Raw genomic sequence first — 24,695 nt, 5'->3', positions numbered from 1 at the left:
CAGGAAATCAGCGTAAGGCCCAGGCGGTCTATATACGGTAGCCAAGGCTAGAGATAATAGGGATGTTTTTCGAACATCTAAGAGCGTAACATTTAGTACAAGTACTTCAAATGAAATAAACTTATAACCCGTTTTCTGAGTAACATTGAGAAAATCTCTATAGATTGTTGCAACACCGCCGCCACGACCATTCAGACGGGGCTCGTGCTTATAGGAGTATCCTGATGGAGTAGACTCATTTAAACCGAAATAATCATTTGGTTTAAGCCAGGTTTCAGTAAGGCAAAGTACATCGAAGCTATTATCTGTGACTATTTCATTTACAATAACTGCCTTAGGTGTGAGTGATCTAATGTTTAGAAGACCTAGCCTTAAAAATTGTTTTTGATTACCAATAGCAACATTTTCTGGTTTAATAACAATTAGATTTTTTCTAGATCCTGCAGTAGATTTATGATTTGATCTCACTAAACGAGGAATAGACACAGTTTCTATGCAATGTTCTAAACTATTTATATCAGTTAAATTGGTGCAGCAGAGACTATGATTTGGACTTTTGGTTACTAGTCAAAAGGTATTTAACATTTTGGAGATGTTATTTGACAGAAGATCCGAACCGAATCTGCTTGGGTGTAAGCCATCAGCACGGTAAAGCCTAGGACGCTCCCAAAACAGATTCCAATTATTTACAAAGAGAAGTTTCTGCTCATTGCACCATGACATTAACCATTCATTAAGCGCAAATAATCTACTAAACTTTTCATGACCTAGTCGGTACGTGGGAAGCGGTCCTGACACAATAATCGTTATATCAGGCGATGTGCTGCGTACCGTATCGATCAGATTCCTGAAGTCTTTCTTCAAAACTTCCGTCTGGCGCAGTCTGATGTCGGCCCCTCCCGCGTGCAGGACAACAGTTCCGACGCGCTCGTTCAAAATCTCGGGAACGTGAGCAGCGATTTCAGAAACACGAGCACCAGGAAAGCAGTGACTATGCACCTTACTTTTATTTAACGTAGCGTGTACGTGTCGAACGATGGAATCGCCGATGATCACAGCATCGCGTTCTGTTTCGCGAAGAGGGGAGAAGCGGTTTTTTGTGGATATCTCGAAAACCGGGAGGGTCGGAGAGAGTTTTCTTGGTCTAGACCTGGCTCGCGTCTTCCGCTGCGGAAAAATCCAGGCTTCGTGATGGCATGTTGGAGCCGGAGTGAACGAGACCATGGCTGATCGCGACCTCGACGTTCGGGACCGATGTTGAGGAACGCACGGAGTAGACGAGGTCGGAGTCATCGGGTTAGTAACGTTAGTCTCTGATTTGTGTGCCTCGGCACGTGATGTTTCAAGAGCTAACCGCCGGTCTATCAGCTCGGCTTTTCTTACTAAAAGGTCGTGGATCTGTTTCTCAACAGCTTCCAGCTCAGACTGCACCGCGTGCAGCTCAAATGTGTCCTCACCTGCACCAAAAGGTAGACTACTTACATTTGATATATTCACCATTTTAACAGATGGACAGTAAGTTAAGTTAGCAACGACGCTACCAGTGGTGCTATCAATATTAATACTAATTTATGGCTTAAGTCTTGGATATAATCCGTCTTTTCAGTGGTACGGGTGTAGAGTAGACGCACGATAGGCGAAAAAATGTTTGTTTGTAAATGAGTGCGGAGAAGACGCGTTCAGCCGTGATCCACGGACGTAACCTATAAGAGTATCCAGCGTTGGATCACTAGGCTTGAGACGCGTCTGCTCAACAATCCGCGTTATAACTATGAGGTGAGGAAAAGTAGAAAATGTTCGTTGTAAGTGAGTTTAAAGAGAAATCAAGAATTATAAATCAATCGATGGAGCTCCAAAGACAACAACGCGCTCAGACGCGACGCATGCGCATTCGAAAACAGTGGATCATTATGTTCTTGATTCAGTTTTTCAGCTCTAAAGGTTTTTAGTAAAAAGTGCTAAGAATTGTCAATGGAATCATTAAAAAAAACAATATTTGATACTTGATATTCCCATCCCTAAGCACATTTCCTTCTAGCCTAAGCATGAGATCTCTGAAGTGGAGATTGGAATTAATCAGCCACCCATCCACATATGGCTGTGATGTGAAACGGGGAGCAAGAAACATGAAGAGAAAAAACAGTTGTTTTTTAAGAAACAAATGACAGCTACAGTGATACAAATTATTCTGTGGTTAAGTAAATACTACAGAAAAAAAACTAGTTTAATATCTATAAGCTTGAATTAAGTAATCAATATAGAAATTACATTTGTGTTTTTACATGTTTTTTTTTTTTATTAAAGCTTGAACTTAAGTTTAATTTTATTTGTAATTGTTTAGTTTTACAATGATTCTTTAAGTTATAAAATTATGTAAAACCTACTCAACTTGCTGATATTAGTGTTCCCATCACGCATTAAAATATACTTGAAAGAGTATTGCATAGTAAACCTCAAAATGAGTAAATAGAAACTACTCAAACTCTAACTGGCCAAGTTAAATTTACAAATTCTCTTTGTTAGACATTTGCTTTAGCAGCACAGAAATATGCGGCATCTTCTAGACATGTACAACATGAACCAACTACATTGTTTGAGGGCGGGTCAAAGGTAAGCAGCAAAATGATGCTGTCTGCTAACACTATTGCTATTTCTAATGTACTCCATGTGAATGCGCTACTTCCGACAACAGAACCAATGGACTGGAAATTTTACTTTGCCGTTTCCAGTAGTAGAAAGCCTCGAGCTGTTGAAGCGTGGCAAGATGTCAATGCGACACTGTCACACCCAGTGTAAACACAGTGTAAGATACCTTGCAAAATCAAGAAAAACATTTCTAGTGTAAAAGGGAAAAAAAGCCTAGACTAATTTAATTTGATGCTAAAGCTTTGATCACGACCACCAAAGAATCTCAAATATTTAGAACACAGCAGTTTCTTCTTATGATATATCACTGGTTATCATAAAAAGAAACAAAAAGGCATAAACGGTGCAACAAAAAAATAGGCTTAATCATGAACGATAGAACTAAACCAAATGATTGGGCTTCGTATATGCATTGATGTCATTCACCGACCTTCGGCAGTTTGACGGCGGGTTCGCGATACTCCTCCTCTTCCTCACTGTCTGAGTCGCCGCTCTGCACAGAGCTCCGGGAGGCCAGGGCCAAAACGGCTTCCTTCTGCTGCCAGTCCAGCACGCTGTGCCGTACATTACAGTAGACGTTGAACGCAGAGGGGTTGCTGTGGAGTTTGATGTCAGGCACTGGAAAGGCCCCATCCAGAGTTTCTGTCTGTCAGACGATAAAAATACATAAAGAATTAGGAGCGATACATAAGAGGAGGGAGGAAGGGAGAAATGCTGTGAGACAGTAGGTTATGATGCATGTAGTACTACAGGCCTTGGGGAACACAGATATTATATTACTTATATATCTAAAATATTTAATATGACGATATGACTGAGTTGGCACGCTTGCACACACACACACACACAATCTTCTCACAGCGCACGCGAGTTCTCAATCGCATCCTCTGGCTCTTAAATGTTTGTTTAAACATTTAGTTTAAACAGATAGCAACAACAGTCTCACCTGCACTTGTGCGCTATTAACACCTGGGGGATGAACAGCATAAATGACTGGTCACATTCATTCGTCATTTTACCACCGCTGTTGTAATGTATTGGGAATAGGAACCCAGAATGTGAACCCCATCATCAGAAACATGCTTTAGCAGAACTTTGTCTGTCTGTCTGTCTGTCTTACACGTTAGGGCTGGGCGATATGGCTGAAAACTGTATCATGATTAAGTGTTTCATATCGGTCGGTATCGATAATTACTGATATTTTTATGACCTATTTAAAATAAGGACCAGGAGAAAAATATATTACATTTAAACATTTTTTATTTTAAACTTAACCTTCCTCTGATTATACTCCCCTCAGTTATAAAGGCAGAAATGTCAACACAACCATGGAAAACACTCAAATAATTCAAATGTAAAGATAAGTCTAAAATCACAATGAACACTTAAAAATGATCTCTTAACATTAAGGTGCAAAATATATAAGAATACGTTATGGTGCAGAATACGTAAGAAATGCTTAAAGTGTAGCCTAAAAACATAGTGCAAAGTGTTAAATATAAACATAGAGAAACCGACGACGGTCTTGCATAATTTGCAGACGACATTGGTCTGACTACTTATAAAGACTTGTATAATCCAAAAAACTGCCAAAGTGGCAAGCTGACTTTTCCTGTTTTATCAACAATCGCTGCTGCACTCATTTTCCACTTATCAGTCCACGCCTGTTCTGTTTCTGAAGAATCCAACACGAGACAACGATATGGCCCAACCATACCGTTACATGACCGGCTGTTAGCATGTCACTCCCTACGTTGCTAGGTTACCAGAGAGTGAGTGCCTTTGTTCATGCAACTAAACTTGCTTCGCAACCTCTGGTTTCTTCCGACGAAGAATAAAAAAATTGAATCGAACGTTTTATCGAACGCATTTTTTATTGATATTGATTACGTGTCTATCGCGATACATAGCGTTATCGTTTTATCGCCCAGCACTATTACACGTTGTTATTTTCAATAAACCATATTATAGATGCGATGTCAGATTTAAGAACCGTGAGCCTAACCGTGGGTGGAGAATTTTTTTACAGAGAACTACGGATGTCAATTTTCAATTCCCATGATCGATCATCGTTTCAATTAACGATCAATTAATCGATTAATCGTTAGCCTTAATACTGCAATTTGCGTCCACTGCAGTGGCATAAAGCCAACACAGCATGACAGGGTCTGCAAATGCAGCATGAAAAAACGCTATGTTCCTCACCAAATGAATGAGGTGGGTTTTTAATCTAAATAAAGGGCTAGTAGGATTGTAAAATGTTTCGATGTGATTGATCATTTAATTAAATGACTTATTTAATAATCAAATATAACGACTAATACAACGCGTCAGAAGCATGCTTGTTAGAATGTGTACGCTCTTCCTGGGACAACGCGTTGAAAACGGTAGCTAAACCCAATGAATTCACAACGATTTAATAAAAGTGTTCTCATGTTATGTAATATGACAGTCCCAATCATAGTTATTATTAGTCGTGCATTGCTGATTGAGCTGCGCGCTGAATGAACACCGGTAAAATGTATTTAACTCAAAGAAACGCATCCTATATGAGATTAATCAGATATATACAAAATAAACATAATATTATAAATTATATCTGCACAAAATGACGCAAATGCACAAGTGAACTTGAACTAAGTTACGTGCGTGCCATTCAGAATGATGTGTTGTGGACGCGCTCTTCCTGGAGCAACGCGATGAAACACGGCAACTAAACCCAAATAATTCACAAAGTTTTATTACAATATTGTTCTCTTTATAATGTTATATAATATGACAATCCCAATCATAGTCATTATTAGTCGTGCATACCCGTTTAAGCTGCGCGCGCTGAAGCTGATCATGCTTTACTACAGCGTTAATTCTTAACCAAATGCATCCTATATGAGATAAATCAGATATGGATAGGCCTACACAAAATAAACACACTATTACAACTTACATTTGCACAAAACAAAAGGCTGCGAATGTACACGCAAACTTATAGTCATGATGAAGGTGAAAAATGGTCCCAAACATAACTCTGGTGCGTTCGCTTTAAAGGTCCCGTTGCATGCGATTCCATGTTTCAAACTTTAGTTAGTGTGTAATGTTGCTGTTAGAGCATAAATAATATCTGTAAAATTATAAAGCTCAAAGTTCAATGCCAAGCGAGATATTTTATTTAACAGAAGTTGACTACAAAAAACGGCTCGATTGGACTACACCCCTCTACATCCTGCATTAGTGACATCACCAGAACCGTTTCTTGACTAACCTCCGCCCACAGGAATGCTCCCTCAACTCTACTGGCTATTTGCGCACTTCATATAACTTAGGCTACTGTGTTTACTCAGCTCTTACGGTGATTTTCTGAAGTAAAACTGACGCTTCATCTTTTGTGTGATGTACAATAAACTTTATTATACTCATCAGTACATGTTTGATCATCATTCAGACAGCAGACTTGTAGGCTATTAGTAAGTAATGGATACATAGCCTACAAGCAGATGACAAATACGTTATAATAACCGTAATTAAACTAATAAACCATACCTGTTTCATCTCTATACAGCACTCTGACTCTGTAGGCATTATTGTCCGACTCGAAATGAACACCGTTACTGAGAGTTTCTGATATTATCATCATTCCGTGAGATGAATTTGTCCTGACAGACTGAGCGCGAGCTCATGAAGCTCCGCCCCCTGTGTCGTCCAGCAGCACCTCATTTGCATTTAAAGGGGACACACTGAAACGGCTCGTTTTTCTGAGCCCCAAAAAATGTCAATTTAAACATGCTGTAAAAAATTATCTGTTGGGTATTTTGAGCTCAAACTTCACATACACACTCTGGGGACATCAGAGACTTATTTTACATCTTGTGAAAAGGGGCATAGAACGGGACCTTTAAATGTTTTGCTGTTGAGCTGTACACACGCCCATGCACCTGCTTAATCGACGATCGATAAGTTTTATCGATTATATGTATTATCGACAATTAATCGATCGTCGATTAATTGTTAATATCCCTACCGAGAACCGTTACACCCAACACCTCTATTGAAAATGCAGTAAAAAAGCCAATACACACACACATTCTCTAACCTCACTTAAATATTGTTTTAGTGTATCAATTTGTTGCAGACAATGTAATTTTCTCTTCAAAAAGTGAATAACACACATGTTGAGATGTTTCTTCATTGCTATCACTTGTAAACAACGCAAAGCAGTTCTGATCACTGATAATTGCATCAACCGTAGTAATAAACAATACAGCAAAACTGTACAGCATATACCATCATATCCATCCCTATTATACAGCTCACGTTTTTGTCCCATTCATCAATGCATCCCCTGATAGGCTTAACTCATAAATTTGTCTTCATTTCTGTCTATCTGCCGATAACAAAGGATGATGTAATGCAGAGAAGGTCATTCATTTTTAGGCGGACACCACAAAGAAATCTACCCCCCTGTGTTTAGCCAATGACATCAGACATCTGAAGTCAGTAGGAAGTCACACATCTTTGAGCCATGCCTAGTACCCCAATACAGTTCCAAGGGCTGTGTGATTAATCATAATTCATTTTTCAATTTCGGCTTCCAACTATTATAAAAACAAGATAATCGATGCAAAACTATTATTGTGCCACTATCATTCTGTCCCGCGCAGTGAGTGCATCTTCCTTTCCTTCACAGCGGTGCACTTTTGTTCCTCACTAAAAGCCCAAGCTTGACACCCAAATGTAAAGTGTTGTAAAATGCACTGTTGCTAAACCGCGTGACGTGCTTGTTATTAAACAGTGTTATTAAAAGCGTATTAAGCCGCGAAAAGAGATACTGGCGAATAAGCAAAGTATACTGTGAGCATAATAAATCTGCTGCAGTCATTATTGTTAATCGAACAACAAAAGACAAAGATAAAATCACTCACTGCTCTTGAATGAATGAACTGTAGTTTTTATAAAGATTAGTCTATATTTAATGTATACAACAGTGTTATTTTACATTTGATCACTTTATTTATTTTTTGTTGTAGGCTTTTACTTAGCTGAATACCACTGTTAGTAGGTTTATTTAATTTGTATTTTTGTTCTGTTTCCATTGTGTTTGTAATTTAGGCTAGTTTATTTGTTCCTATTGTATTGCTAACCGTTTACTGTTTTGATGACTTTTACTTACATTATTTAACCTAGTATTAGTTTTTGCTGAAGTCTTAATAATTGTGAAATTTCAGACATTTAAAATTACTCATATCACGAAATAAGACCAAGAAATAATCATATCAGCCACCAATAATAGTGTTAAATAATTGTGATTTCAATATTGAGCAAAATAATCGTGATTAGGTTTTTTACCATAATCGAGCAGCCCTAACACTTCCTGTGATTAGCTATCAGTGTTGCAAAGCAAGAACAGCATGGTGGAGGTGTTACCCCACTAGAGTCTCTGCTTCTGAAATCTTGTCCTCATAAGTCACACTCGCTGACTGAGAATGGAGGAGGACTGACAGAATACCGGACTGCCTCTGACTTTGCTCTCCACTACAACGTCCCGAATTTGCAGTGCCCTACTTTGGCAGTAAATGAATGTGAAGCTCACTGAAGTAAATCATGTTGGCCCATAGTTTAAATGAGAAAAAGATTTACATCAATTCAGTAAACACAGACTGTTCTGCCTCCTCTTTCTTATTGTATTAGTCATTTAGGTATAGAGAAGCCCCAGAAAAAACAACAGTTCAAACTATGTAACTGAAGCCAGTTTCCTGCGCCACATTACAGTGATGAAGCAAATCTACAGCGACAAAATGGAGCAAAATAAAGACAAGATAACATGGTCTTTCTATTGAGTTGTCCTTGACAGCAAACAGCAAATGAGTTTGTTCATTTAATATATAACAATCAGGGCTCGACGGTGTGAGCGTTTCACTCGCATTTTATGAAATTGAAGGTTAAAATATGTAAAAATTGAAGCAACCTAATTTTTAAGGATAACATTTTACAGAGCCAAAACTATTAGCCTAAAATGTGTTGCTATTTATTTTTAATCAAACTATTTTATGCAAACGTGTAAACTGCACATCGGGCAGTTTTTGCATTAACTTCTAAATCTAATTAGGCTATTAATGAATATTTTGTCTAGTTTACCATTCTTAAAACAAGATACAGTATATTCAAAAGTTTGAAGTCAGTAATATTTTTTTAAAGAAGTCTCTTATGCTTACCATTAAAGATAAAAACAAAATATTATTACAATTTAAAATAACTTTTTTATTTTAATGTTTTAAAATATTTATTCCTGTGATGCAAAGCTGTTTTTACTCCAATTCATTGTTGAAATATAATCATTTACATTTTCATGACAGATATTTTAAACATACATTCAAAAATTAAGACCACTACTGAAATAAATACAATGAATATATAGGTGAATATAGTGCATATATTTAGCGAAGATGTTTCGGTAAGTTGTACAGTATCTCTCAACATGCCTTCAGATGTCCATTCATGTTTATTAGGAAGAGATGATCGTGTTCACTCCTTGCTGCTTAAACTGAGGCGCATATATAGTGATCTGTAAAACCACATTAAAGTGTATCAAAATGGCATTTATTGTTTGAATTTGTGATAAAAATGGACAAAACTTGTTGAAAATGACAGAGTCTTGTCAAAAGTAACAAAACGCAGAGCTTTTTGCGATTATTGGTGGTGGTTAATGGTGGTTAGGCTACAACGCTGTATTCGTTTTGAACGCATAAGACACACGAAAATTAGCGGGACGAATACGTGTACCGCCAAACCTCTAATTACGGTACTATTTAATCAAATGTCAAGGAAGAAAAAAATATATTTTTGTATTCGCTATGGTGTTCATCACAGCACCAAAAACTTAAAGACTTAAAGATTTAAGGATGTTTATTTTCAAACTAAAACATTTTAATATTTTAATCTGGACTACAACATGCCCTAGATATTGATTGAATATGTTCTGATTCTTTATTGTTCAGTCACACTTTACAATAAGGCTCCATTATTTAACGGTGAAAAATACTTCTAAAGCATTTATTAATCTTAGTTAATTTAATTTCAAAATTGAACAACACTTTATTCAAATCAAAAATTAACAATTGTTTAATGGATAACATTAACTAACAGTTGTATTTTCTAAACTAACTTTAACATAGAATTATAACTTCTGTGACAAATGTAGCTATTGCTCATTGTTAATCTGTTAATGCATTGACTAACGTTAACTAATAAGACCTTAATGTAAAGTGTTACCTATTGTTCTTTATAATTCTTTTGCAATTTATTCTGTTTGAAACACTTGTTTACTTTACACATTTTTGTGTTTTGCTTTATTGTATTTAAATGTTCAGTTTTTTTAGTTAACAGAACTGAACATTTAAGTTAAGAAAATAAAGTAAAAAAAAAGTTATTAAAACTGTTATAGTACAAAAACACTTTTTGCAACTTACTTCAATATCGTGATAATACCGTATACCGTGACAAAAGCTTCAGCAATTATCGCAACATGAAATCTGATACCGTCACATGCCTAGTAGTGTATTGAGGTTTTTAAGTTTGGTTTGAATATCGTTACACCACTAATGTTAACCACAGGTAAAATCACGTATTGCACCTCATTGCCATGGTAAAGAAAACTATACTGTTTCTATGGTATTTGTAAGAAAAAAACGTAGCCTAAAGACATTTAGTATAATACAAATCACAAAAACTGCTATAGCCCTTTAGTATCAAAAAATACTGTAAATATATTACATTACTCAGTTACTACATTTAATGTCTACATTAATAATATAATAATATTCAATATGAATATCCCACATTTCTGCCACAATACCATGGTTAAAGTTTGTGATACTAAAGTAAATCCACACTCAAAAACATGCTGGGTTGTTTCTGTAAACAAATTGTTGGGTTGATTGTGCTGGGTCAAAAAGTTGGGTTGTTTGGGGTACTGTAAACACATTATTGGGTTGCTCATGCTGGGTCAAATGAGTTGTAAGGGGGTCATTCACAAATAAACCGCTGGTTGGGTTATTTTGACCCAGCAACTGGTTACTTTTTTCATTCTTTGCGGAACTTTCTGGATTCTTCACTTCTGACCTGACTCGAGGAGCACGCCACTCGGAGCAGGCAGTGTTTTATGGTAAGTTAATATGATGTTTACCTATATTTTTAATAAGTTGTGGTGGTAGCAGCTAATTTCACTGTTCAACATACAGTCTTTGATATGGAAGTGTGAGGGGTAACGTATTTATTCTGTGAAACATTAATTAGCCACAGCTAGCCGGTTAGAATTTTTGACAATATGCCGCATCGTTAAATCCTTAGTTGAAATTAAACCAGCTATATCAGCAGCCTTTTTGAAATATGCAGTTTAAATTCTAAATTCATCATGTAATTATCGTAGGCCTATTCATTGTGGACGTTGTATTTAAAAGTGAGAAAAGCGTTTTGTATGAAATCCACACACGCAGTTTCCCTCACAGGGCTCGCACGTAAAATCAGCGGGAAATGAGTCTCTAATGTAGGCTAGCTAGTGAGTTGTGAGTGAAAAGTCTGCTGGCGTAGTTTTAGAAATACTCGTCAGAAGAAATGACTGAGGTAAGTTCCAGCACAGTCTGCGTGTGTCTTCTGTAATGTCTCGAACCATAGTTTCTGACAAAAAAAAAAAAAGGCTTTCAAGAGCTTGATATAGCCTAGTTTTTTTTTTAGTAAATGTATGACTTGCAATCTTTATAAACATCGACTGAGGAAAGGAGAAATAAATGGACAGGCGCCAGTTTTGAGAAGAAAAGTATACCCGTTTAGTTGAACGAATGATCGTCAATATTTAAAACTTAAAAAATGTAAACTTACATGATAGCCTACCCTACCATGATGCATGTCATCTTTCATTTTATTGTGTGTAAGTTAACATCTAAACGAGGCGATCATCAGCGCTGCCAGTCAGGAGATTAACGAGCAGCTTTGTGGGTTTGTGAGTTTTAATGTTAAAGACACTTTCAACATTACAGTAATATTTTACTTTTAATAAAATAATGTTTTATTTTAATGCCTTAATGTTGATAATATTTGTCCAAATTACTATTTTATTACTATTACTATAATTCAGTTTGCAAATGCTGAATACACATTTTGTTTGTTTTTCACATTTGGTCATTTGGTAATGTTTGCAATAATTTTAATTGCATATTCAATAATAAATTGATACTTCCACAAAAAAAGCTTTACTTGACATAGGTCAACATTTAACATAGGTCAGCTGAAACCAGGGATGCTTTCACACCTGATGTACTCATTATTTAATAAGAAGAATGGCATCTATGCTAATGTTTGTCTTTCTGTTCATTCTAAAGTTTACTGAAGTCAGCCGGATCCGGGCCGTATCCAGATCAGAAGGTGGACCTGCGCCTGGACCCATCCATGACGCATCCCTGAAGGACCAGCCTCATCAGCCCTGTGAAGGCCTCATCGACATGACTGATCCTCAACAAACTCGTCTCCATACCAGTGTGATGACTCCAACTTCCAACCAGATGAAACTGGATAAATATTCTGAATGTTCTTATTCAATCTGACTTCTGACCTGTAATGCTGCCTGGATCATAATCATACACTGTTCGCTCGTTGGCCAGAGGAGAACTGAGCGACTGAGACTGGTTTCTCCCAAGGTTTTTTTCTCCATTCTGTCACTGATGGAGTTTTGGTTCCTTGCCACTGTTGCCTTGGCTTTTGGCTTGCTAGTTGGGGACATTTAATATTCAACGATATTATTGATCTGCCTTACTTAAGGTGGATGATGATGCAATATTCTTCTAGAAACAAACTTTGTTGTATTATATTCATGTTACAGTATCACTATGAAGCTGCTTTGATACAATCTGTATTGTAAAAAGCGCTATATAAATAAAGATGACTTGACTTGTGTAATCAACAGGTGAGGATCAACATGGTTGAATATTTACAAAATGAGATGACTGGTGAATTGCTGCACATTCTGTGCCTCAGGGATGAAATGAGGGGGACATGTCAGACCTTTGACATTGATTAACTTTTGTATTCGATAAAGAAAAGTATTAAAGAAATGTATAAAATAAAAAAAATGAGATTTAAATCATACAGTGGCCTCTCTGGTTTATTGTATTACAGAGATAATAATTATTTTAGTTCATAATATAACAAATATTTGTTTCTAATTTTATTAAGGCAATGAGACAAGAAATAACCCAGCACATGAGTAAGACTTAACCCAGCAAGAGGGTTAATTTCACCCACTGGTTGGGTCAAATGAATGACCCAGAAATATGGGTTAAATGGTAAAACCCAGCACTTGGGTCAAACCAACCCAGCGCGTGTTCTGTCCAATAGTGACCCAGCCGTGTGGTTAAGGTTGGGTTATTTTTTAACCCAGCAGTTTTTAGAGTGCATGGTAAATGTTGATGGTTTGTGGATTGAAAAGCCTTCCAACTGGACCGTTGTGGCTTAATGTTCCTCCTGTTTTCTGAGTCAGTGTTGTTGAGAACATCAGCGCCATTTTATCTGACTTGGTTTAAATCTTGATTTGTGTAACTCTGCACCGAACTCGAACGCTTTTCACTGGATCTCACAGTGATCCTGTTAGTCTCACAGTTGTTAGTAGTCATGTGATAAAGACGATCATCAAGTAAATGCATTCGCTGTAAGCTCGCACTGAAGTGTGTTTTGAGCCGAGCTGATAATGGCCCTTGTGGTGCGGTTCAAACGTGAACCGTTTCGTTCTTGGAGCGTTTGATATGTGTGTATTTATACATATGAATATATTCATGTAAAGACATCCTGTCACCTGTTACGCTTATGACTGAAAATTGCAATAAAAGACACTGGCCTCAGAAACCAGCCCTGAGAACTAGCGACAGAAGTACTGTGCTCACCAAAGAGGACTTCTGCTGTTTTCCCCCCAGACTCCAATGCCATTTGTTCATTCAATAACAATGCAATCAGCCACATACTGAGCAAGTTACCAAGGGACATAAGCACTTGGAAGAATAACCTTTAACAAAACCATAATTGAGCAATGTAAGGAAAGGATACAATACAGAATACAGACCTAATGGCCAAAGAACAGACAATAAAGTCTAGTATACGAGCATGAAACGGGAGGGGATGTTTCAAATGACCACATCAGTTGCGGTTAACTGCTACCTCAAGAAAGACAATGAATATACTTTGAACAGCATAAGGAGTTTCCATTTTATCAAAGACATCGTTTTGGTGGACAAACTTTACTATTTCTTCACACTCAATACCAAAACAGATTCATAAATTGATTCTACACTTAATGACCAGAGATTACTTTCAGCAAGCCATTCATAAGGTGCAGCTCTGTAACACTTTAGCACCAAACCTAATACACCCGTTCTTTATTAGACAGCTGGTATGAAGAAGATTTTGTCCATTTTTTTTCTGCTGCAAATTTAATTGATACTACAATGCCTCTATGTCAGTAAAGGGGGTGACAATTATGAATCTCGCTGTGGTGATATCAATCATAGGTTGATCATAGCAACATTTGGTGATTTTCAGCTGTAACAAGAGGTAAACCATGGCGCAAGAACTTAGCTAAATAACAACACAGAGGGGTCTGAATGTTGTATTTAGAATGTGAAAAGCCAGTTGTCTGTTCAAAGGTACATGAGTCATACTGTATACAATTTACCCACAAGTCCCACCACTGTCGCCCTGAAAGGTCAAGAGCTAAATAACATCGGCTTCAAGGAAACGGTGACGAAATGAGAATAGCTAGTTTTAAGATCACCCTTGCAAGTATAAATGTTACAAACTAAGTTTTATTATAAGTTAGGGATGTAGGGCTGTAAAGATTCCTCAAGTCTCGACTTAAAAAAATCCTGAATTACAATTTAATCGTGTCGAGTAACCAGCAAAATACCGGAAGTGGCACATCCCAAGGACGAGAATCCATGAACTGCATTATTAGATCGTTTTCTAAGGCTGCACTATGGTTATTAAATGTAAAAACCATACTATAGCATATTGCTATAGTGAATTCACAAAAGCTGCGATTCAATTAAATAAATATATGCCCTGCGTGTTTTATATATATGCACTTTAATTATTTACATGTGTGTAGGTTAGGTGCGTCTCAGAGCGGCTCTGTTCACAGTAAATGCTGCTCCACGTTGAACTGTTATCATTTACATGCATAGAGCTCAAACTCCATCTCTGCATATGCTAAGTTTGGGTTAGTTATAACGTTCATCTGGGAAAGCAATGTGTGCCATTTCATCAGATTTGTAGCGTAAATTATTTACAAACCTACGCCAACACAGGAGAATAAATCTATGTGTTTCTAAATATGCAAACTGTTCATCGCGATTTCAAAATAAAAGTTTAAACCCTCGCTAGTGTTTTAATGTCCACATATTCTTATTCAATAAAAACTGTGGAAGTAGCATTTTTATCGTAAAAAAACTGGCCAAATATTAAAGATTAAGTTAACATTTGAATTAAATGTCATTTGGCCAATATTAAATAAGGATTTGACCTACTGTAAAGTGGGACAACAATAACACCAGGCTGTTGGCGCCCTATGCAGGCATTTGTAATAATACGTAATAGGGATGAACCGATACAACTTTTTCCATAACGAGTCTGATATTGACACTTTCTTCTTTTTTTTTTTTTATTTAACAAAACAAAAGGTTACAAGTATAGTAGGTGAACATAAGAAAAAAGAAAGGTAAAAGGGGACACATACAAACATGCACACATACAAATATACAGTACATATGTATGTATACACATATAGACATAAAAGGGACATTAGGATAAGTTACATGCATGGTTACACTGTTACAAAATGCGTTTAAAGAAAACCAACATGTTTCTATTTCATATTTTGTGATAGTTGTAGAGTATTGAAATGCAATGAGGAATCAGGCATCTATGTAGTGAAGGAATAGAGACCAGCCCTGGCTGAAGATATCGAGTTAGATTTTATAGATGCTGCAAGTTTTTCCATTTTGCAATGTGGTGTTAAGAGACTGAGCCAAAAGTAACCTGTATTCTCACAGGAACTATTCCTTTTATTGTTAATAAAACAACAAAACACAAAGAGAAAATCACTCACTGCTCTTGATTGAGAACTTTAAAAGTAGCTTTAATAAGAATCAATGTATAATTTATACAGTGATGTCTATATAGTATTTTTATTTTGAAAGAGAATCGTGATAAAATCATGAATCGTGATTTTCCTGAAAAAAATTGTGATATGATATTTTTGCCATATCGCCCACCCCTAGCTGTGACTATATTTAGTTTAATATACCACTAAATAGATACATTTACTTCATAGACAGCCTTCTCTTTTTTCCCCAATGAAGGTAGGGCTGCAACTAAAATCGATTATTATCGATAATGAAAATAATCGACAACGAATTTGATTATCGATTAGACGCATCTGAACACTGTGCTCGTAAACCAGACACAGTCACAACGCTTTATAGTTGCGAATAACCCATTTCTATGGACAAAACACACATGGAAAATCACTGAGGATGCAGAGTGAACCGCTTCGGGAAAGGTACATTATCCAAGTTGTCCTAAAACATGAGACTGCTTTATATTTATAAGCACTTCAAACCAAAAGCAAAGTATTTACCACGTTTTGCCCTGTCGTGTTAATGCCTCTGACACGTGTTTTCCTCAGCGCACAACTTACATTTTATAATTATATCCTTATCTGAAAATGTTAGAAAGTTCCGTGAGCATTCCAATTTTGCACATACTGACAAGTGAGTCTTGTTAAACTTCAATGACTTCGATGAACGAGCGTCAGTGCGCGCATGCGCGTCAAACAGACAGAGCGCCTGCCTGTCTACCTGCGCAGACATCACATGTTATCATCAACACATTTCATGCTATGTAGAGCTATTACAGCAGCCAACTTTTACAGTTCCTCCTGAACTACAACAAGCTTATGCTCCGTTCACGCCATAACTACTGTAATTTGTAAAAGATGGAAATCCGTGACGTTTTACTCAAGAGTGGTTTGTGACTGGAACTTATGCATTTCGATGGCAACACTATCAATGGCGAAATTAATCTGCAGCAGTCAGGTGTTATAGGTCAGTGCTCTTTAATTGTTTATGTTCATTATTAGTGTAATGTTATGTGCTTTGAGACATGAGGTAGTTTAACGTCGTCTCTCATCTTGTGGAGCTTTGCAGATTCAGCTGTGCACGCGTGCTCAGGTGTTTTGAAGAAGCTGTGGCTTTGGAGACGCTCTGAAGTGAGGTTGGTATCTCATGCTTTCAAAGCTAACGTGCTATTGCTGGCCATGTCGAAAATTGCCTACCCCACCCTTAACTGATGAAATAATAATAATTATTTATTTTACACCATATACAGTGAAAAAGTTCAATCTTCTGAGACCGTTTTCATACTGTGAAAACCATTACAACCCTAGTGGCAAAAAAATTATTTGCCGCCAATTTTTTTCCCTCACAGACCTTATGTAGCCCCGCCCCTTTTCAGCGCTGCGCTCGTTGTCTTTTGTCTTCCGGGCTGTATTTTCACAGTGATCTTGCGTATTTATGAATGAACGGCTCATTTAAAATCTTCCCGGTCTACTGACATTTGTCAAGACATCTGCTTTAAACACTACAATCCTCACGATAACTTTTGTCAACTTTACAATAAGTAAATCCACTTCACCAGCTAATTACTCCTCAACAGCGATGCCATTGAAATACACAGAGCAACCGCAAAAACTAAAGTTCAAAGACAATATTCTAAAGATGGCTGCGCGCTTGTTTCTCTGCCACACAAGGTCAATAGGAGCCAATTTTCTGGAGCCCTGTATTGAGATTTTTTTGGCTGGATCGCCCAGTCTTAGTCATCAGTAGCACAAAGCTGTCTGGCATTGTGTAATATCACAGATAAGGAATGGAGTCGAAGCAGAAGGGCAGTAAACTCATAAATTCGTATCCTGATCCATCAAACAAAGCAAACTGAAGTGCTTGAACACTGACAGACACATCAGCAGTTTGTCTTGAAGCCGAGCCTTCCCTGCTGGAGGAACTCCACCCATCTGTTTATAAGCAAACAAAGGCACGGAGCTCCTTTTAAGGTGACTGTGGCAGAGAAGGAGAAATATAAATGAGATTTTACTCCTTAGCCAGCAGGGTTTTAGGGTGGAGGATTATTACAGCATATTCCCCTCTCCACTATCTACAATCACATTATTCTCTCTTACCGCTGCCTGTGAAGCACTCACATCCACTAGGGAAAACAGAGTGCCTGGGAAAGGATATCTAAACACAATCAGGCATTAACCCCCACACATGCTTTGGGGAATGGGAAGACAATACACAATATGCAATACGGGACATTTTGGGTCTCTGCCTATTTTCTGAGCGCTGGTTAACGCTGTAGACATAGCGAGACAAACCCGGCTGCCAGACACACCATAGGTGCTCATTGCAGGAGATGGAGGAAGCTGTTGCCATGGAAACGTGCAACAAATGGGTCGCCATGCAACAGCCAATCGTGACCTCGCCACTCCCGCATTCTCCACCATGTGTGAGTGTTTACTGGTATCTTCTCAAATGTGATGACTAAAAGCATGAAAATATGTATGTATATATATATATTGATGAGAAAGAAGTTGACAGTTTTTGAGATGACAAATCATTATGCATTATGAGAGACTAAAAATAAAATACAGACAGATCCAGCAGAAGTCTATGGAAGCATTTGTCTTCAAAAATTCAAATGTGAATATGCAAATTATGCTACCAAAAAATGTCTTTTAAACCATGTAACTTTAGTGTCTGATTGAAGCAGCAAATGTGTAGCAATGAATCTTACAGTACTCAAGACGGATTTTCAATCTTACCTTTGTTCTTGTTTTCACTTTTGATTTGACTTTTTGCCGCCTTTTTAGTTTCTTCTTGCTCAAAGCTTTCTTTCCCCTGGAAAACATTGGCACATGTTAGATCTGGGTTTTCAGTGTCAACTATCAATAATACAATTATTACAAAGGTCTATCTAGATAATAACAGTTTGTTTAAAAGGTCTACTCACACCAATTCACATTCAAATCAAATTTATTTGTATAGCGCTTTTCACAATACTTAATGTTTCAAACAGAATGTGTCTATATTACAATTTAGAGTGATCTGTTCAGATCAGAGGTGTCTAAGTAATGTATTTCAGAAATGTACTAGCCTAATATACAAATCAGGCAGTTAGCAAACAATGTATTAATTTAAGGAAGAAACAATGAGCTCAAAGTAATTATTACAAGTTGTGAACATAATGATTAGCCTACAATATATGTAAAATGTAGCATTTGGTGCATGTTGATTTACAGTTGGCACACCAAGAACAATAATAATAACGATAAAGATGTTTTAAAATCATTCTGTAAAAAAAATATAATTCCACACCACAACTAAAACGATAATGGAAAACCACAGAAAAACAATATCGTTGGAGCCACTTTCCAGCTGATGAAAGATAAAAACATTTACAGCCAATCAGAATCTGTCCTGCATGAGAGCACGAGAATATAAATCAGCAAATGACAAAACTGCAGAGCACACTTATAACAGAATGTTTGAATGTATCAGACATGTGATCAGCAAATTATAAGCGACTCACACAGCGCTAACAGAGTAGCATTCACTGTGAATCAAAACTGAAAATGAAACTTTACTCTAAATCATGCAGCGTCAGAGCACATGAAGACTTCTCTAAGTCTCTAAGCAAAAATCTCTAAGTCTGTCTGACATTTTTCTTTTAAATGAGGATTTTCATGGTTTTAATTTTACTTTTATCAGTGACATTTTTGAAAATAAGGCATTTCAATAATTGACTAATAACCTTTTCATTGCCATTAAAGTGAAATTACTGAACCAAAACATAGGAGCCTGATAAAAATGCTCATTTAAAAGAAAAATGTCGATGGACAGAGGTTTTTGCATCTGAAGTCTACATATATTCATAATTACATCCCTATCATTGCGATTTGAACGCACTAAGCCATATGACATTGACATTCTCACAACATTGTCAAAATTCATCAAGTTAATGGGCAACTGGCCAGTAACAGTTTCAATGCTGATTTTTACTCGCATTTTCCGCTTTGAACCCTGGCTAAGGGTGTCCCGCAGACGACGCCGTGAGCTTGTGCAACCCTGTCTCCGTGCATAAAATACATGTAGGCTATTAGAAAACGTTACATCTTGCAGTTTATTTAGTAATTGTTTAAGGCTATTTCGTGATATCAGCCATCACACAGTAACCCCCCCCCCCCCAACCAACCATTTTTGTCTCATATTTACACAGTTCACGTGGGTCTTACTTTTAAGGTTGAAAAATAGAGAAATAATTTCTCTGAGTATGAACCAGACAGTCCATTTGAGGCTGACACTACTAACCTATTTGTCAGGTTTTCAATATACAATTCAATATATTTGTCAGGTCATATATCACAGATATCTTAACAGGTCAGCATATGTAGCGGTGTTTCATCCCTGTAATAACATGCATTATTAATAAGCATGGATTGTAAGAGCAAAAATATACTATTTCAAGGACCCAGTTCAAAAAAATGGGTTGCTGGGATGTTAACAAACATCTTTGCAATAAAACAAAAGTTGGTATTTTTTGCCTCTGTTTGAATGTGCTTAAACTCTGTAAAACGACACTGTTTGTCTAACAAGAGAACTTGCAAATAGTCTAACTCTAAATCAGTGGTTCTCAACTGGTATGGCCATAAAACCCACATTTACATGTGTTCATTAAGCTAAGACACAAATTTTTAGGCATTTGAATAAAGCAAATTTATTTCCAATGGTTTCAGTTGACACACACACACACACACACACACACACACACACACGTACTGTCCCACTTTATTTAGCATACACATAAATTATAAGAACATCACTAATAATGATGAATAAATAGTATAAGTTAATGTAATTTAAGTCCCAAACTTGTTTTTGTTTTAAGTTAAGTTTTTAGGAGCCCCCACAGTCATTAAAAGTAAAAAAAAAAACACAAAGTGAAAATAGTGAACACACAATAACATGAACTGTTAACAAAACATATGGACATTAATCCTGATGAATAGATTGAACATCAGACATAGCGACATTCAAATCCTTCCCAGGCGACACACGACATACTAGTAACGTGATTTATTGGTACTTTTTGATAATTTCATGACTTACTAATTGACAACGTAACTACGACGTTACATGCTCATAATTTCATTTTCTTTTTATAGTTAACTTCACTATAAAGAGCAAATTAAATTAAGCATGTACAAAAAAAATTCTGTAGCGAATTCTTTCAAGTAACGAAAATAATATTAGAATATTAGCCTATATGATACTGACATGTAGCCTAAAAATATCTCATCAGGCAGTGGATACTGAATTAGGACAAACCATTTTTTTCTTTACTTAAACTGCATCTGACAGAAGAGTCAACAGCTTCACACGTCAAAATAAAAGTCTTGCATCAGAAAAACACATAGAATTATTATTTTTTATGTTATTTCTTGGGCTACACACCAACAGTTGAGAAACATTGGTCTAGTGGCAAATCCTTCACAGCGACGGAAACAGCGGGCGATCATAGTTTTATTTTTAACAAGAGAGCAATCTGAATCTGCTATTATGTACAACCTTATGTAGGAATTGTGTTGAAGCTAGAGCTTGTGTATGGCATTAAACAATGGGAAAACAAAACAGTAGCTGATTATATGCAGTGAAAAGTGAAAGCACAGAAGCTGCTTGTGATGAAGAGCTTGAAGGTTGGGAGGGGCGTTCAAGGGTTCAGCACAATTTGCATTGACGCTAGTGATGTCATAAGTGGATGGTGCAAGTGTACACAACTAAACCACTTGTAAAAGGACTATTAAACCTCAAAGAAAAATTTGCATAAACAAGACAGTAACAATATTCATGATCCTTTTTTCCTTAATCTCACATATCTTTGTTTATTGACCTCTGGTCATTCAGCGCTTATTACTTTTGACTCTTGAGTTGTATGTGTAGGCTAAACCTTAATTAATGTTAATTTTGAACCCTTTTTTGTAGACTTTAAATACATAAAAGCAATTTAGTACATCTAAAAAAAAAACTAAAAAAAACAATGAGTTTGATTTATTGAATATCTTCTTTAATATGCAACTAAAATAAATCAAATTCTACTGTTTCATTTGCTAAAGAGTTCAATATAATAGTAGAGTAGGAGGAATGGTAAGGTTTTATGGGAAAACGGAATGTCATTTTTACTTTGTCGTCTATTTAGATTTTTTTGCTAACTGTGAAACTGCGTATGAACTATGGACAAAGTAAAAGTATAAATATGAGCAGAAACAATAATGATGTGTACAGAAAGATCAATTATAAGAGACTGCTCTGAGGTAGAGCACGTCAGAGTGTGTGTGTGTGTGTGTGTGTGTGTGTGTGTGTGTGTGTGTGTGTGTGTGTGTGCGCGCGCGCGCTCGCTTCTCGCTACAGCAGGGTGACGTCAGGCAAAACAGAACCCAGCCCTTCGCATAAACGAGACACGGCTAACGTTAGAGCTCTGAATACATGCGATATAATTAATGTCGTTCAATAAGTCACATTATGAAAATGAAGTGGCTGGTTATTAACAATAATAACCTTAAACTTGCAATTCAGTGAAGAAGGATAATATATAAAATCTGAACTGGCACTATAAGATATTTCATAAGCCCGACAACACTTCACTAGTCAAAATCCAGTGTTAAATGTACACAAATGTTGAGGGGAAAAGGTTTAATTCTTCCTTCTTTGCATAACACACCATAGTCCATGCGTTGTATTTGAAGCCAGTAAAATTACAGCATATATATCAAACTCATTCAGCTATGTCCTATTAGCACACCTAACGTTATATTAGTCTGGTTGTGCAAGACTGTTGTGTTAGCCGTGACAGCACAGGGGTGACGTTTTAAAAAAGTGCACAAATCAAAACCATCACAAACTGAGCTTTTCCGTAGACACGAACGAGATTAATCGAGTGTTTTAGCTGCGCTCGCTAATGTGTTATCGCTAAGGAAGTTAGCCGCATGCTAACTGCTAATACTGCTGCTGCACTACTGTTTGGGCTCAAATGAGCTCACGTTTAACCCACTGGGTTTTGTTTACAAACACATCCATCCGCACGGCATCCCGGCCCATCTCTCAACCTGAACCGAACATTGTAAATCAGACCCACCTGCCGAGGTTTAGCCCCTGCTCTTTGTCGTTGATCGCGGTGGTGTATATCCTCCGGTAGCGCTCCGCCAGTGCTCGCCCTGAGAGAAGAAGCTGGTAGCGGCTCCGACAATCCGAGCGGGCCCCCACAACGGGACAGGAGCCCATCCCTGATCCGATCGATGCGAAGTCGTGTCCAGCTCCCGGAATAACCCTGACACCCAGCCCCATCGAGTGGGATGAGGAGGACACAATCCCGCTGCCACCGGCACCCGCTGCCGCCGCAGCAGCACACATCATCGTTTAGGGGAACAACGCATATATTAGATTACAAAGTCAATCAACAGAGCTAAAATTCCCGAGCACACCCCATATATCCGCTCCGCAAACCCGCAAAAACGCCCGGCGAATTACATCCGAGTATCTCCAATTAAAACGACGTTGACGGTTAGCCGCTCTGCTGCGACTGCGAAATACGCTTCAAAAACCAACCGTTATTTCCTCGATTGCAGGCGGTCCGACGGCGTTCAACCGCCCGAAGAGAAGCGAGTCAAACGCGCGAGCTGACGTCCGTGCTTTGCGTTTATTCCTGCTGTTTTTCTTGACCCCGTAAAGACAGCAGCCCTAGCAGCGCTGCCATCTTAGCTTCATCATCCTGTTCATGTCGCTGCTGACTGACTGTCAAGCATGCTGGGATACATTCCCATCCGTAGCTCACACACCGGCTGTGGCTCAAAGCGCAGTGCGCGCACTACCTAGACACTGTTTGGGCGGTCGGACGAAGATAATGAACCACGCGCACAGCGTGCTTTCTTGCTAGGGGACTCGGTAGGCTTTGAAACGCGACCGCTGTAGTAATGGAGCGGGCGAGTTTAATAACGCAGCTTTTAGATGCTTTAACGGTCGTTTCCTATCGCAGAAGAATTTGAATTTACTGCACGATTATAAAACACATCCAGGGCGATTATTTTCTTAAGGGGGCATGGTGAAGCGTACATTAAATTTGTATGGTGGTTATTATTTACTGACTAACCATGAATATCTGTCTGGTCATATTAGGCCTATTTTATAAGATGTTTTATTAGTCGTTATTGTATTTACAAATTGTTCTGGAATACTTACTTCTGATTGGTCAATAGCATCATTTTGCAATAAGTGTATATTGTGCAATTAATTAATGTATGCAGCATTGTATATTTAATTGTTTGTCCAAAGGACTCAACATTCTTTTTTCACATAATAAAATAGTCTCATTAGGCCTGTCATGTTCATTTGCCGTATTTGGTCAGTAGTCATGCTTACCCAAAATTTTAAATTCTGTCCTCATTTTGTCACCCTCATGTCAGGTTTTTCCTATTTGAGTCATTGGTCATCAAAACTGTTTGGTTTCCAAAGTTGTTTGGATATCAACATTCTTCAAAATATCATCTTTTATGTTCAAGCAGAAGAAAGAAAGTCATACAGATTTGGAATGACATGAGGGCGAGTAAATTATGAACTAACTTTTTGGGTGACCTGTCAGGGTAATGCACAATGTCCGCTAGTAACACAAAAATAAGCCTCATCATGTTAAATAATTTGCTCACACCAAAACATTAGTTTTGTTCTCAGAATGTTTTTCCGTGGATTATGTTACGGCATGTTACCTGGCATACTGTTTCTGGTATAGGGTTATCACTGAAGCACTAACTATTATAACTAAGGATGTAACCTTGGAGAGTAAGAATTAAAAATCATAACAACCACACAAAAAAAAGATAACCCACAAATCTGAATATTGGGATTCGGAGTATGTGT

General features: G+C 37.4%; 1 protein-coding gene across 15 annotated transcripts in view; it reads right to left on the bottom strand.

Annotated features, from left to right (window-relative positions):
- Positions 1 to 23,581, bottom strand: part of mycbp2 (MYC binding protein 2) — a 120,627-nt gene extending 97,046 nt beyond the window's left edge. For all 15 annotated transcript variants that reach the window (XM_081368925.1, XM_081368934.1, XM_081368939.1 and 12 more), the window contains exons 1-3: positions 22,921 to 23,581; positions 18,554 to 18,629; positions 3,077 to 3,292 (exon numbers count right to left, since the gene is read on the bottom strand). In XM_081368925.1, coding sequence (XP_081225051.1) covers positions 3,077 to 3,292; positions 18,554 to 18,629; positions 22,921 to 23,198 — 570 coding nt within the window. In that variant the 5' untranslated portion in view covers positions 23,199 to 23,581. The remainder of the gene's footprint in view (positions 1 to 3,076; positions 3,293 to 18,553; positions 18,630 to 22,920) is intronic.
- Between the last annotated feature and the right edge of the window lie 1,114 nt (positions 23,582 to 24,695).

The sequence above is a fragment of the Scardinius erythrophthalmus genome, assembly GCF_964197995.2.
Source record: "Scardinius erythrophthalmus genome assembly, chromosome: 6".
NCBI classification, from domain to species: Eukaryota; Metazoa; Chordata; class Actinopteri; order Cypriniformes; family Leuciscidae; genus Scardinius; species Scardinius erythrophthalmus.
This window is presented reverse-complemented; position numbering and strand designations above follow the sequence as displayed.